Below are 15,210 nucleotides of genomic sequence, written 5' to 3'. Positions count from 1 at the left end.
ATTCCCAGACTGAATGACAAGTCTTCAGTAAATCAGCGGCAAAGCAGCACTCCTTAATCCTGACCCATGTCATCACTTTTACAACACAGAGTGTGTATGGTTTTTCTGTTTGTTTTTTCAATGGTATTCGTTAAGGGCTTATTATGTGCCAGGCACTGAACTAAGCGCTGGGGTAGATACAAGAGAATCAGATTGCACAGAGTCCCTGTCCCACATGGGACTTCCAGGCTTAACCCCTATCTTACAGATGAGGGAACTGAAGCACAGAGAAGTGAAGTGACTCGCCCCAAGTCACACAGCAGACAAGTGGTGAAGCCAGGTTTAGAACCCAGATCCTCTGACTCCCAGAGGACCTGGCTCTTTCCACTAGACTATGCTGTTCCACTATGCCATGCTATGTTCAGGAGATTGTCTCCAACTTATCCCTGCTTAGAGCTCTGGGGAGAAAAGGGCAGGTGGCCTTGGTCACCTAATAAATAGCTACTTTGAAAAGGGAGGACCGACAGTCCAATTTCTCTTTCAGTCCTTGTCAGGCCAGGGCCCAGGTTTCTGGGCACGGTTTGGACCGTATAGGGAGCCAATGAGTCAAATGAGGGGAGAGTCTTGAACACAGAGCATCAGCTGTGGTTGAGCGGCCCTGGATTCATCACATCTTCAGAGTCGGTTTAAAATACTAGAGGAAAATTAAAACGATTTGGGATTCATTTTGGAAACATGAATACGGTTCTTTATATAACCCTGGTTTCAAGCTCCGGCAATTTTTATGTCAACTTCCAGTAATAAAAATTGAGGGAACAGCAGAGAATCAGAGTCGGCTGTGCAAACTGGTGGAGATAGGACTTTACAGACACGTTCGTGGTGGCCCGAACCTCCGTTAACCTACTGAGGTCCGACCCGCTGTTTCTCGCCATCTTGACCACCTCCGGAAAACGCGTTGGCAGTAGCAGGGCAACTCAGGGATCACCAAGGAAACGGATGCAGAGCTCGATTGGCCGGGAGCCATCAACTTTATTTACTCTGACAGATACAGAGCAATAAACAGGAGCCTCAAGCGAGGATAGGGGCAGAATTCAGCCAAATCGACCCCAATTTTACCCGCTTGGTAAAATTCCATGAGCCAGTAAAATCCCAGATCCATTCATACACCGTGCCCGCCGCGGTTATTGGGGCACTTCACCAAGGTGCCCCCGTAACAGGTTTACCTCATGCCAATCTTCAAGTTTATTGTCTGAAAGATCTAGTTCCGACACATGAGCGCAGAAGGCGGCAATTTCATTTTCATCTCCTGCACAGGTGATTCCACAGCTGTTCAAAACCAGGACACTCGGGAGGTTGAGGCGGTCTGAATCATGAGGGGGAGAAAAAAAACAAGACACCTTCTTTTTTTTTAATGGTATTTGTTAAGTGCTTTCTAAGTTGTCTGGTACTGTCCTAAGTGCTGGGGTAGATATAGTGTTGTCAGGTTGGACACAGTCCCTGTCCTACTTGGGGCTCACAGTCTTAATCCCCGTTTTACAGATGAGGGACCTGAGGCCCAGAGAAGTGAGGTGGACTTGCCCACACTCACACAGCAGACAAGCAGCAGAGCCAGGATTAGAACTCGGGTTCACCTGACTCCCAGCCTATGCTCGCTCTCCTAGGCCACAATGCTTCCCTTATTCGCCGACTCTTGTCCGGGTGTGGTCTCATTCCCAAGGGCCCGTAGTAGTAGTAATATTTACAAAGCACTTCCCATGTGCGGAACGCTGAACTAAGCACTGAAGTCGGAGTCAAACAGTTTGAAAGAGGACTGGGTGGAGGTAAAGGCATCAGAGGACCATGCACAGCATCCCATGCGATCCAGCTCGTGCGGTCAGAAGGAAAACAACACGTCACCTAGCCCTTCCTCTCACCTCCAGGCAGGTCAGGACACCTCACTGTTTTTATCCCAGTAGCCGAGATACAACCCCTTCTCATTATGCCTTCTAGCTGGTCCAAAATTATCTTGTCCATCGCTAGTTTTATTTTATGGTATTTGCTATCAGCGCTTAGTAAAGGTCAAACACTGTTCTAAACAGTGGGGTAGTTACAAGTTAATTAGGTTGGAGATAGTCCCTATCCCACATGGGGCTCACAGTCAAAGTAGAAGGGAGAACAGCAGAACTGAGGCATAGAGAAGTCAAGTGACTTGCCCAAGGTAATGCAGCAAGAAAGTGGCAGATTCCCAAGCCCGTGCTCTTTTCACGAGGTGATGTCACTTTTATTTTTAACGGTATTTGTTAAGTGCTTACTATGTTCCAGGCACTGTTCTACTCCCTGGGGTAGATACAAGGTAATCAGGTTGGCCACAGTCCATGGACCAAATAGGGCTCAGCCTTAATCCCCATTTTACAGAAGAGGTAACCGAGGCAGAGAAAAGTTAACTGATAGCCCAAGGTCACACAGCAGACAAATGGTGGAGCCAGAACTAGAAGGCCCTTCTGACACCCAGGCCCATGCTCTATCCACTGGGCCACGCTGCTTCCCCCGCCCCCTGATCTGTTGCCCTCTCCTAGCTGAAGGCCCCACTTAAGCTTCTTCTTCCCGGCCAGCCCATGAACAACTGCTAAGCTGTCTCTCATCTATCACTGAAAATTCACCTTATTCCTCATGCGCTCCAGGAAGCTGACCTCCAACCAGTTCCGATTCCTCAACGACCCCGTCTTCACAGCCCCCAACAGACCTCTGTACCCATCTATCTCCAGCCCTCCCTCTCTGGGCCCCCTCCACTCTTCCCCAGGCTGAGAGGAAAAGCAACAAATGTGTCTCAGACACTGAATGAACTTTCATGCCCCTAAGGCTAATATCTTCAACAGAGAGGGCGAGAGCTGTCCAGGTTGTAGCAGGGTATAAAACAGATTTCAACTCAGAAGGAAGTAGATTTGACACCTCTTGCTGCTCTCAGCAGCATAAAATCCACCCCGAAAATGGTCCTTCTTTGTTTCTCAGCAGCCTCAGAAAAATGAATTTACTAACAGGGCCCAAACCACTTAGGTTAACAGCAGAGTGTCTCAAGGAAACAGAGATTTTTCAGGACAGCAACTGCAGGAAACTCTTAGGAATTCTCTCTCCAGTCTGAAGATCCAATTCCCCCCAACCCAGGGATGGCTGGACTACAGATGAACTGTATTTTTTAATTAGTCAGATGCCAGGAGCCAGGGACTTCGTGAACAGAGGCATCTAAGAAAACCAGGGGATGTACGTTCCAGAATGGCCCCTAATCCTATGGGGCAGGCACGAGAAGGAGCTTGGAGGAAGAGTGGTTTTTTTGGCTTCTGATCATCACCCTCAATTTTCAAACTGTCCCTTCTGTTCTCCCCGACCCCACATTTAGGCCCCTGTCTAGTAGCGTCACTTTTAATATACTGCTGTCAGGGCCTTCAAGAGAATGTTTCTGGGCTGGGGAGATGTTTCCTGACTGTGTTTATTGGTAATTCTAGAAGGCTCTGCTCAAATGACGAAGGATGTCGGAAAACATCTGCGAAACAAGGAGCTCTTCTGATCCTGCCTTCCAATTAAGCCGGGGTCTGAATCAGAGCTGCGGTCAAAGGGCCTCCCGCCAACTCCCCCCAAACCCCCCGCACCCCGTCTCCCTTACCTTTCATGGGGGAGCCCTGGGGTGTGGCTGGAACGTGGACTCCCATCCCGGGACCCCGGCGGTAAGGGAAGTTCTCCGGGCTGTACTTTTCACACAGAACTTGCATGAAGCTCCGGCCACTGGCTCGCTCCATCTTCCCTTCCTGAAATCCTACAAGCAACACAGAGAGCATCAGAGCTCTGTGATCCCCTGCTGCTCCGCGGCTCCAGCAGGCAGCATGGGTTCAGGGCACTGCTTGAGAAATTAAAGCAGTGAAATGTCCTGAAAAGTACATCCGCCAGCCAAAAACCCACATCCCGGAGAGTAATCAGATTCAGGGGGCTGCTGACAAATATTTCCTGCTTTCCAGCCCCAACCACGGGGAGCCCAGTCAGAGTTCAAACTGTGTGGGAATAAAAATATCTGTTCACTCCTCTGTAAATCCTCTCTCTTCTACACTCAATACATAAAGAGCCTCTGGGACCACTTCTAGAAGTGATTTTTTTGTTGGTGGTGGAGTTTTCAAAAACAACTTTACGGTTTTCAGACATCTTCAGATCCAAGAAGGCACAAGGATGACTAAGCGTGTGGTCGAACAGGTTGAGACCCTCTCGAGTCCTGGGTTAAGTTTTGGACCCTCCGGACTCTTTTTACCATTCCAGGTTGAGAGAGGTTGGACTGCAGGTCGCCTAGCACGATCGGCTAAGCATTTAGAAGGCCCCTCCTCAAAGCGAGGCCAGGGTAAAATCCATTTTTGTTCGCGTGAGGTCGGGCTGTAACATATAAACCGGTTTGCCCTGCCCCCCGGGGGTCTCCTGTTTGGAATCACAATGCTGCTGCCGCCCCTCCATTGAGGCAGCTGTGCTTCAGAGTTGATCTATGTATGCGGTCTGTGTGGAGTTGAGGAACCTCCAAGTTGAATAGCACTATAGAAATGTAGACTATCATCACTTCTGGCAGGCAGCATAAAGCAAGTGTTATACAACTGGCTGTAGACAGCACAACTCTTCTCAAAGCATAAATCTTTAAAATTCCAGGTGGGAGACAGGGCCCCAGGGAGACAGGGAGGTTACCTTGGAAGCTACCTAGGAAAAAACTGACAGGAAATTTATAGGGATGAAAGATGGGGAAGACTATTGGCACTGTCCTTCTTGGAGCTTTCACTTAGGAGCTTTGGGCTCCCAGGCCAATATTTTCCAACCACTTGGGAGCTCTAGACATGGGGATAATGGAATATTCAGAGTTAAGTGTCCCTTGGGATATCTGGGGACAGAGCCCAAGGATCGTTTCCCCAACAACCCATGCCTTAACAAGCCGACCAAAACCCCTTCCTACATGTCCTTTTTATTATTTTTTTTTTTTTTTTTGAGGCTGGCAAAGCTTTCCAGGAATCCAGACCGTGGACCCATGAATACCTGGGCCAGAGATCAGGACGGTAAGATCAGGGAACGGGTTCCATAGCACAGACAGCTCTATTAAAAACCGCTCAGGTGGCCGGACGGAGAGCGACGGGAGGGAAGTGGAGTCTTAAAATGAAAAGACGCCGAAATGAGGAAATTCAGGATGGCCGGATAACCGGCTGAAGCCTTTTAAAGAGGATTTTAAACAAAGCCATGTCTTTCTGTAAATAAGAGGCATCTGATTACCTTCTGCATTGGAAAGGCAAGGCGGGGGGGGGGGGGGGGGGGGGGGGGGGGGGAAGGGGGGGTGATTAGTTCATTAAAGCAAAGAAGATATACATGTTAAAAGACCTAGTGAAATACACTTACCCTTTTTGGGCCTCAGTTTCCCTACCTGCAAAATGCAAAAAAAAAAAAACCCAAAAACAAAAACAACACTGTTTTTCCTACTGATTTGAAATCGTTTGGCTTAAGGTCCAGAATCAGGGCAGAGTGTGCTGAGCTCCATAACTACCCTTCTAGTGTATCAAACCAATTATACTCATTCTTGGCCATGGAGGGCAAAGGCAAATCCATGCCACTTCTAACCAGGCCCTGATGATTCCAAACTGGAAAACCCTGGAGCCTGCACTCCTCTTCCTTCCCCCTGAAGTAAAATTACCAGAAGGAGAGGGTACACAGGGAGATGGGAGGGCATCTGAAAAACCTGCCTCTGGGTTCAAACAGAACAGTCACTCTCCTTCTCTGATATAATGGTACAGTACTAAGTGCTTAGAACAGTGCTTTGCACACAGTAAGTGCTCAATAAATAATAACAATAATTGTGGTATTTGTTAAGGATGTACTACGTGCCAGGCCAGGCACTGTTCTAAAGGCTGGGGTCAATACAAGATAATCAGGTTGGACACAGTCCCTGTCCCACATAGGGCTCACAGTCTTCATACCTATTATACCGATGTGGGAAATGAGCGCAGAGAAGCTGGTGAGTTGCCCAAGATCACACAGCAGACAAGTGGAGGAGCTGGGATTAGACCCCAAGTCCTCCTGACTCCCAAGCCCATGATCTACTCTCTAGGCCACACTGCTTCTCACTGACACCACTGATTGACTGAGACTCGAATCAAGCTATGTAGGCATTTAATCAACCAATCAATAGTATTTACATGTCTACAATGGGCAGAGCACTGTACTAAGCATTTGAGAGAGTACAATACTACAGAGCTGGTACACATGTTCCCTGTCCACAAGGAGTTTACAGCCTAGAGGGGGAAGCAGATATTTAAAAAATCACGGATATGTACATAAAGTGCTGTGGGGCTGAGGGTAGGGCAAACAGCAAGTGTTTAAAGGTCCAGATCCATATATAAATATGGAACACACAACACGGTCTCACCCCTGATCCATCCCCACAGTTATTTCCAGTGTACTTACCTTTGCGGGGTATGATGAAGGCTGTTGGAGCACTGAGGGCAGATGGCCCGTTCCTCACAGGGACGAAAAGTATGGCAAAATTAAGTAAACTGACTCTACCTATCAGAACCGTGCGGAAGTCAAGAGGGCTGATTCATAAGTTTCCTGCAGAAGCTGTGCAACTGCCGACCTGAGGGGAGCCGATAAAACCACTATCACCCAAGACCACGCAACCAGAAGTTCGTGCCCTCACAGATGCCACCCGATTTATGCTCTTTAACTCCTGCCAACCTTTTTCTGATGTGCAAAAGGGTGACGATCAGCTGACTACGGTTCCTCGAAGTTCACAACAGGACGGCTGTGAGACTCTGAATTCAGACTTTCATTTTTCCCTTCCAGAATCGAGCTGCCAGCTGATGGGGCCGATTCTCGGATCTCAGAGCGCAGCTTTCTGCCTAAATGCCGCCTTTATCTCAGAAAGTCTTTCTTGAGCTCAACTATTTCCATCGTAACTTCTTAAAAACTAGGAAATTGTAAAATGCTTTTTATTCCCTGACAAGTTTGGTGGCAAGCATTAAGGAAATGTTTTGAAGTCAGAAATAAGAATTTTTAAAGTAGTTGGCACCTTACACATGGGTATGACATATCTCTTAAGATTCTCTCCCCAGGAAAAATTCTCCTAATCTTAACCCTTGGGCAAGTGCAAAGAATGACTTGCTAGTTTCATCATTCATTATCAAATGGAGCCCTTAATAAATAAAAAAAACTTAGAGGAAGTTACAAAAAAATCCCAAACCAGCTCCATTTAGCTTTGGAGTTTGTTTTTAAAAATGTGTGAAAAAATTCCTTATAAACATTCCTTGTAAACATTTCCTCAATTAGAGTAACCGTGGTATTCAATAAATGCTTAATACGTGTCAATCACTGTACTAACAGCTGGGAAAAGATAAGATCATCCACAGTCAACCCTAAAACGTGAAGAGGCATGCTTCCACTAAGGCACTGAATCCCACTGAACAGACCACTGAAATAAGGTCATGCCAGATAGGACCAATCTTATTTTGATGAGAAACAGCATAAACTGTGAGCCCATTGTTGGGTAGGGACCGTCTCTATGTTGCCGACTTCTACTTCCCAAGCGCTTAGTATAGTGCTCTGCACACAGTAAGCGCTCAATAAATACAATTGAATGAATGAATGAATGAATGTAGTGGATAGACCGCCCTCCCCCCCGCCCCCGGCCTGGGAGTCTGAAGGTCATGAGTTCTAATCCCAGCTCCGCCACCTGCCTGCTGTGTGAACTTGGCAAGTCACTTCACTTCTCTGGGCCTCAGTTCCCTCACCTGTAAAATGGGGATTAAGACTGTGAGCCCCACGTGGGCAGGACTGGGTCCAACCCGATTTGCTTGTATCCACCCCGGCACTTAGTTCAGTGCCTGGCACATAATAAGGGCTTAAATACCATAATTACTATTATTTTTTGGAAAAATTTTCTAGTATAAAATCAATTTTTGGCAATTAAATCAACTTTAAACAGAAAGTTAAAGTTATTAAGGATCTGTCCTAAGAGTAAGACTAATCACTTCTCTAGACACATGATCCGCCGCAGACACTGTCTCGACTGCTGACTGTGAGCACGTGGGCAGACGGACACAGCTGGTGGTTTTTCAGTCCCAGGTTGCACCTCAATCCTAATGCGACCCTATGCGCTCCCCAGGATCCAAAGGGGCTAACAGAGGGGTGCTACCCCTAATCTATTTTAATGTCGCTCTCCCTCTCTAAACTGTAAGCCCCTTGTGGGCAGGGATTGTGTCTACCAACTCTTTTGCATTTTCCCTAGAGCTTAGTACAGTGCTCTGAACACAGTAAGTGCTCGATCAATACCACTGAGTGATTACAGTCCTCAGTTGTGGGTAGGTAATGTGTCTGCTTATTGTTGTTGCACTGCCATAATGATGATGATGATGATGATGATAATAATAATAATAATAATTGTGGCACTTGTTAAGAGCCTATTATATGCCAAGCACTGAACTAAGTGCTGGAATGGGTACAAGCAAATCAGGTTGGACACAGGCCCTGTCCCATGTGGGGCTCATGGTCTTTATCCCCATTTTAGAGATAAGGTAACAGGCACAGAAAACTGAAGTGACTTACCCAAGGTCACTCAGCAGACATGTGGTGGAGCCAGGATTAGAACCCATGACATTCTCCCAGGCCCACTCTATCCACTACACTATGATGCTTCTCCGTACACCATGTTGCTTTCTCTTGTATTAATAATAATAATGATAGTATTTGTTAAGTGCTTACTGTGTGCAAAGCACTGTTCTAAGCGTTGGGGGGATACAAGGTGATCAGGTTGTCCCATGTGGTGCTCACAGTATTAATCCCCATTTGACAGATGAGGTAACTGAGGCACAGAGAAGTTAAGTGACTTGCTTAAAGTCACACAGCTGACAAGAGAAGCAGCGTGGCTCAGTGCAAAGAGCATAGGCTTTGGAGTCAGAGGTCATGGGTTCAAATCCCGACTCCGCCAATTGCCAACTGTGTGACTTTGGGAAAGTCACTTAACTTCTCTGTGCCTCAGTTACCTCATCCGTAAAATGGGGATTAAGACTGTGAGCCCCCCGTGGGACAACCTGATCACCTTGTAACCTCCCCAGTGCTTAGAACAGCGCTTTGCATATAGTAAGCACTTAATAAATGCAATCATTATTATTATTAAGTGGCGGAGCCGGTATTAGAACCCACGACCTCTGACTCCCAAACCCAGGCTCTTTCCACTGAGCCATGCTGCTTGTACTCTCCCAAGTGCTTACTACTGTGCTCTGCATATAGTAAGTGCTCAATAAATATGACTGAGTGAGTGAATGATTGATTGATTGAGTTCTACAGGGTTCAGCTCCCAGGGAGAAGCTTCCAAAGAGCAGACACTACCAGCCAATCAGTGGCCTGCAGACAAAAACAGCTCTGGACTTCATTTTTCCAGGGAAAACCCCCTACCTCACAATGAACTCACTTTTCATGTTGAACTGGGACAAATAGTACAGGTCTGAAACCTAGTTAATGAGGTTGATTCCATGTGGCTCTTTAACAGCTGTGGACTCTGCAGAAACTTTTCTTAGCACTCTCAGATTGTACTTCAACGGATTCCAAAAATCCTTTTTTCTCGTACTCCGCGGTTTGAAGAATGTTGGCCTTCCCCTCTATCTCCTTGGCTGGCTCTTCCTCTGCCTCCCACCCCCAAAGCTGGAGGTGTCCTCTAAGGCTCTGTTCTCAGTCTTTTTCAATTCTCACTTTCGACTCCCTCTCTTGGCAAGCTCCCCCCGTCCCATGGCTTCAACTCCCACCCCTATGAGAAGAGCTCCCGATATGGAGCTCACCAACTCCGACCTCTGCCTGGGCATCTATCTCTCTGTGGAAGTCCCACCAGGCCCTCCAGATCACTGGGTCCAAAATTAACACCCTCTCCTCCGCCCAACGTTTCTATGACAGTTGGCAACAAAACCACCTTCCCCGTCTCTGAAGCCCATAACCCGGACATAATAATCCTTAGCTCATTCCTCTTTCAAACACTGCCAAAACTCGACAGTTTTTTCCTCCACATTTCTCAGCTCCACCCTTCCTCTCCATCCATATGGCACACCAAGCTGGTCCAGGCCCTTGACATACCACAGCCCTCTAGATTGTAAGCTCATTGTGGGCAGGGGATATGTTTGTTTATTGCTATATTGTACTCTCCCAAGCACATAGTACAGTACTCTGCACTAGGTAAGTGCTCAGTAAATACGATGGACTGACTGACAGCCTCCTCACTGGTCTCCTGGCTTCCGGTCCCTCCCCTCTTCAATCCCTAATCCTCTCTGCTGCCTACATCACTTTTATACAGTGCTGTTCCACATGTAAGTGCCTTTTTTTTTTTACTTCTGGTTAAAAAAAAGGGCAGGAATCTTACAATCAATCAATCAATCGTATTTATTGAGTGCTTACTGTATGTAGAGCACTGTACTAAGCGCTTGGGAAGTACAAGTTGGCAACATACAGAGACAGTCCCTACCCAACAGTGGGCTCACAGTCTAAACTCTTACAGGAGGCTGAGGTCCTGGGCTTGAAAGAGCCAACATGTCAGGAACCCACCGTTTTGGTTCTAACACAACTCTGATGGCTCTTATCAGAAACCTCAGGTGATCAAGGTTAACAGTCCAGCTCAAACTGTTGCAGGGGTGATGCCTTCCCACTGTCCCCGTGGAGCGGACATATGTATTTATCTGTACATATTTATTACTCTATCTTGTTAATGATGTGTATATAGCTATAATTCTATTTATTCTAATGGTATTGACACCTGTCTACATGTTTTGTCTTGTTGTCTGTCTCCCCCTTCTAGACTGTGAGCCCACTGTTGGGTAGGGCCTATCTCTATAGGTTGCTGATTTGTACTTTCCAAGCGCTTAGTACAGTGCTCTGCACAGTAAGTGCTCAATAAATATGACTGAATGAATGAATATGCTCCTGCCTACATCTCCCCACAGAACTTCTAAAGCCTCGAGTGTAAACTTCTAACCACTGACCTTTTTTATGGTATTTGTTAAGCACTTACCTATGTGTCAGGTACTGTACTAAGTGCTGGGGTAGATACAAGCTAATCAGGTTGGACACAGTCCCTTGTCCCAAATGGGGCTCACAGGCTTCATCCCCATTTAATCCCTTAGAGCACTCATGACCTCTCCTTCTCTTACTTACCCACTCTCTTCTCCCAGTCCACCTTAGCTCACACTCTTGGCTCTTTTAAGCCACCCTATTCCCTGTGTCTCATTCTGCCCTCTGGACCTCTGATCTCTTACTCAGGCCTGTCTCTTCCCCCTAGCCTGGAACTCCCTCCAGCTCCTGACCTGACAGATGACAGCTCTCCCCATCTTCTGAAACAACAGCTCTCTAAGAGTAGCGTGGCTTAGTGGAAAGGGCCTGGGCTTGAGAGTCAGAGGTGGGTTCTAATCCGGGCTCTGCCATTTATCAGCTCGGTGACTTTGGGAAAGTCACTTAACTTCTGTGGGCCTCAGTTACCTCATCTGCCAAACGGGGACTAAGACTGTGAACCCCAGGTGGGATAACCTGATTTCCTCGTAACTACCCAGAGCTTAGAACAGTGCTTGGCATACAGTAAGTGCTTAATAAATACCATCATTAATTAATTAATTAAGAACTCTTTCCTGTTCATCTCTTTTCAACCTACTTATCCGTACAACTGTCTGCTTTGATATTTCCATTCCCCTTTTCTCTGGTGTACTCCCAACTGCCCCAAAAACCTAAGTACAGAGCTCACACACCACAAACTCACATACGTATCTTTCTTCTTCCTGTCTATTCACTATATTAGCGTCTGTCTTTCCCTATAGACTGTACGCTCTTTGAGGGCAGGGATCCTATTTGCTCCCTTTATTCAATATCTCTTCCCCTTCCCGCAACAGAACGTACGTCCATATCCATAATTTATTTATATTTTCTGTCTCCCCCTCTGGACTGTAAGCTTATTGTGGACAGGGAATGTGTCTGTTATACTGTTGAGTTGCACTCTCCTAAGCACTTAGTACAGTGCTATGCACATAGTAAGCATTCAATGAATACCACTGATTGATTGATTTACTCTACTCTCCCAAGCACTAAGTAGGGTGCTCTTCACACAGTAGATGCTCAGTACACATGACTGACTGATGAATGCATATCTTTCGTAGGGTTACTGCTTGGCCTAGATTATTTCCTGGAGCTCTCCCGGGATTTCAAACTGTGCTTATCCAAAGCCCAGAAAGATACATTTCCTCTTGAGCCAGTTCCACAAAAGCACATGCCTTTGACCTGAGCCTTACAATCATCCCTTAGTTACCTCTTACAATCACCCCTTGAGTCTTTTCAATATTGTTATCTTGACTGGACAAGCGGAGAACACTCGCTTGTCACAGAATCTGGACCTCCAGCCTGCCGAGCCGCACTGCCACTACTGAGGAAGAGCTATTTTATGACTCCAGGAGCCTCCTTGTCAGGGGTATGTGACACTGTGCACCAATCTGAGGGACTGTGGAAATACTGCTTCTACAAAAACTGGGACATTACAACTAAAAGACCTCAGGGAGAAAAAAAAAAATCAATGCAATGTAGTAACCATAAATTTTTTTTTAAGAATAGAGAATCTGACCCAGTTCCAAAAAAATTCAAAAAGGATCCTAATTACTGGCCTGTAGTGAACCGCTTTTCTTACAAGGCTAGGACATCGTGGTAAAAAACACTTTGCTGGCTTGTTTTTCTCTCATCGGCAAATACACAAGTTGAGGTCATTACTCAGCTGTTTATAGAACAGATTACCTCCATTATCTCTGCTCATGAGCTGTTACAGTAGCTCTGTCATGTTAACATAAGGGCTCATTAGGAAATGAGAACCACTCACACCAGTCATTCCGCAGTAGATCCTATATTGTTAAAAGAAACTCCAGGGGCCTTCTGAGACTTAATTCAAAAATCAACCAGTTATATAGATTGTTTTAAAAAAAAAATAAAAAAAGATAAGACTTTTGGCCCAGAAAAGAAATGTCTTCAGGCTTTTCCACACTTTATTGATGGCAAGAGTAAAGACTCATCCGATAACGGGAAAATTCAACAGCCTGAACAAGCACAGGACCAGTGCTTTGGATCACACTCTGGTCCAATTTCTTTTCGATCTTAATTTTTTTCAGGACTTACCATTATGGCTGCAACACAGAACAATTCACTTAGGATGAGTGACTGCTGTTCTCTGTGAGATTATAGACACACACTAGTAATTTGTACAGAGAAGCAGCATTGTATAGTGGATCGAGCATAGGCCTGGGAGTAAGAAGGTCATGGGTTCTAATCCTTGCTCCGCTACTGGTCTGCTGTGTGACCCTGGGCAAGTCACTTCATTTCTTTGGGCCTCAGTTACCTCATCTGTAAAATGGGGATTAAGACTGTGAGCCCCACATGAGACAACCTGATTACCTTGTGTCTACCGCACTTAGAACAGTGCTCGGCACATAATAAGCACTTAACAAATATTGTAATCATTATTATTATTATTACTGTACAGCAAAAACAACTCATATGGAATTTGTTAAATGCTTACTATGGGTCAGGCACTGTACTAAGAGCTGGGGCAGATGCAAGATAATAATAACAACTGTGGTATTGTTAAGCATTGTTAAGCACTCTAGACTGTGAGCCTGTTGTTGGGTAGGGACCGCCTTTATATGTTGCCGACTTGTACTTCCCAAGTGCTTAGTACAGTGCTCTGCACACAGTAAGCGCTCAATAAATACGATTGAATGAATATCTGCCAGTCCTTTGTGCTAAACACTGGGGTGGATACAAGCAAATTGGGTTAGACACAGTCCCTGTCCCATGTAGGGCTCACAGTCTCAATCCCCATTTTACAGATAACTGAGGTACAGAGAAGTGGAGTGACTTGCCCAAGGCCACACAGCAGACAAATGGCAGAGGCGGGATTAGAACCCACAACACTCTGACTCCCAGGGCCATGCTCTATCCACTTGCCATGCTGCTTCAAGATAATCAGGTTGGGCAGAGGCCTTGCCCCACATGGGGCTCACAGTCTTAATCCCTATTTTACAGATGAAGTAGCTGAGGCTCAGAAGTGAAGCAGCTTGCCCAAGGCCACAAGGCACACAAGTGGCAGATCCACACTTAGAACCCAGGTCCCTCTGACTCCTAGGACCGTGCTCTAACCACTAGATCACGCTACTTCTCTACTGTATGTATTGAGCGCTTACTGTGTGAAGAGCACTGTACTAAGCGCTTGAGAGAGTATAATACAACAGAGTTAGTAGACAAGTTCCCTGCCCACAGCGAGGAAGAGAACAAGGAATAACTTCTGTGCTAATATCTCAATTAGGAGAACCTCAAAGTACTTTACGAACATCAAACAAGCTTCAGAGCTGCCCTGCGGAAGAAGTAATTCTATCTTTTTCACCGTTGGAGAACCTGAAGCTGAGCTGGAGCAGACATGAGGTGACAATACAGTGAGTAGGTGGCCAGCTCAGAACTCCAAATCCTTATTCTCTGCTGCCTGACCTCGCCTACTCTCTTTGGTATCAAACCACCCCAGCGAATTCACTTTAAGCGAACCTGGGTGTGAGATAGAATAGGGTACATGTAAAATGCCATTTCCACCTACTGTCCAGTAGCTGCTCTAATAAATACATTTAAATCGGGGCTGGGCTACACACCCAGGAAAGCCCCCCAAATCCTGCTGTTGCTTTGGCCCCTAGTCCCTTCTTGGCTGCTTCATTAGGTGAAAAGACACCAGCGATTTATTTATGGATCTTAAATCAGCTTCCGAGTAACAAATGTGCTAGGCCCTGCTGCTTATTAAAATCCTAACTCCTCCAACACCTTCCCCATCTAAATCCCTATTTCCCCTGCTCCCTCTCCCTTCTGCATTGCCGATGCAATCAGGGCTGTACCTTTCAATCACTTGATATTCACCCCTCAGCACTTCCGGCCCTATCCAAAATTTATTTATTTATATTAATGTGTCTCCCTCTCTAGATAATAATAATAATAATGATGGCATTTGTTAAGTGCTTAATATGTGCAAAGCACTGTTCTAAGCACTGGGGGGGTACAAGGTGATCAGGTTGTCCCATGTGGGGCTCAGTCTTAATCCCCATTTTACAGATGAGGTAGCTGAGGCTCAGAGAAGTTAAGTGACTTGCCCAAGGTCACACAGCAGACATGTGGCAAAGCCGGGATTAGAACCCATGACTTCTGACTCCT

General features: G+C 46.2%; 1 protein-coding gene across 2 annotated transcripts in view; it reads right to left on the bottom strand.

Annotated features, from left to right (window-relative positions):
- LOC119934570 (tubulin-specific chaperone cofactor E-like protein) overlaps positions 1 to 15,210 on the bottom strand; it is a 136,288-nt gene that overhangs the window by 107,600 nt on the left and 13,478 nt on the right. For both annotated transcript variants that reach the window (XM_038754100.1, XM_038754101.1), the window contains exons 2-3: positions 3,617 to 3,766; positions 1,203 to 1,342 (exon numbers count right to left, since the gene is read on the bottom strand). In XM_038754100.1, coding sequence (XP_038610028.1) covers positions 1,203 to 1,342; positions 3,617 to 3,749 — 273 coding nt within the window. In that variant the 5' untranslated portion in view covers positions 3,750 to 3,766. The remainder of the gene's footprint in view (positions 1 to 1,202; positions 1,343 to 3,616; positions 3,767 to 15,210) is intronic.

This window comes from Tachyglossus aculeatus, chromosome 11 (genome assembly GCF_015852505.1).
Source record: "Tachyglossus aculeatus isolate mTacAcu1 chromosome 11, mTacAcu1.pri, whole genome shotgun sequence".
In the NCBI taxonomy this organism is placed as follows: domain Eukaryota; kingdom Metazoa; phylum Chordata; class Mammalia; order Monotremata; family Tachyglossidae; genus Tachyglossus; species Tachyglossus aculeatus.
Note: the sequence above shows the minus strand (reverse complement) of the source record. Positions and strands in the feature narration are given on the sequence as shown.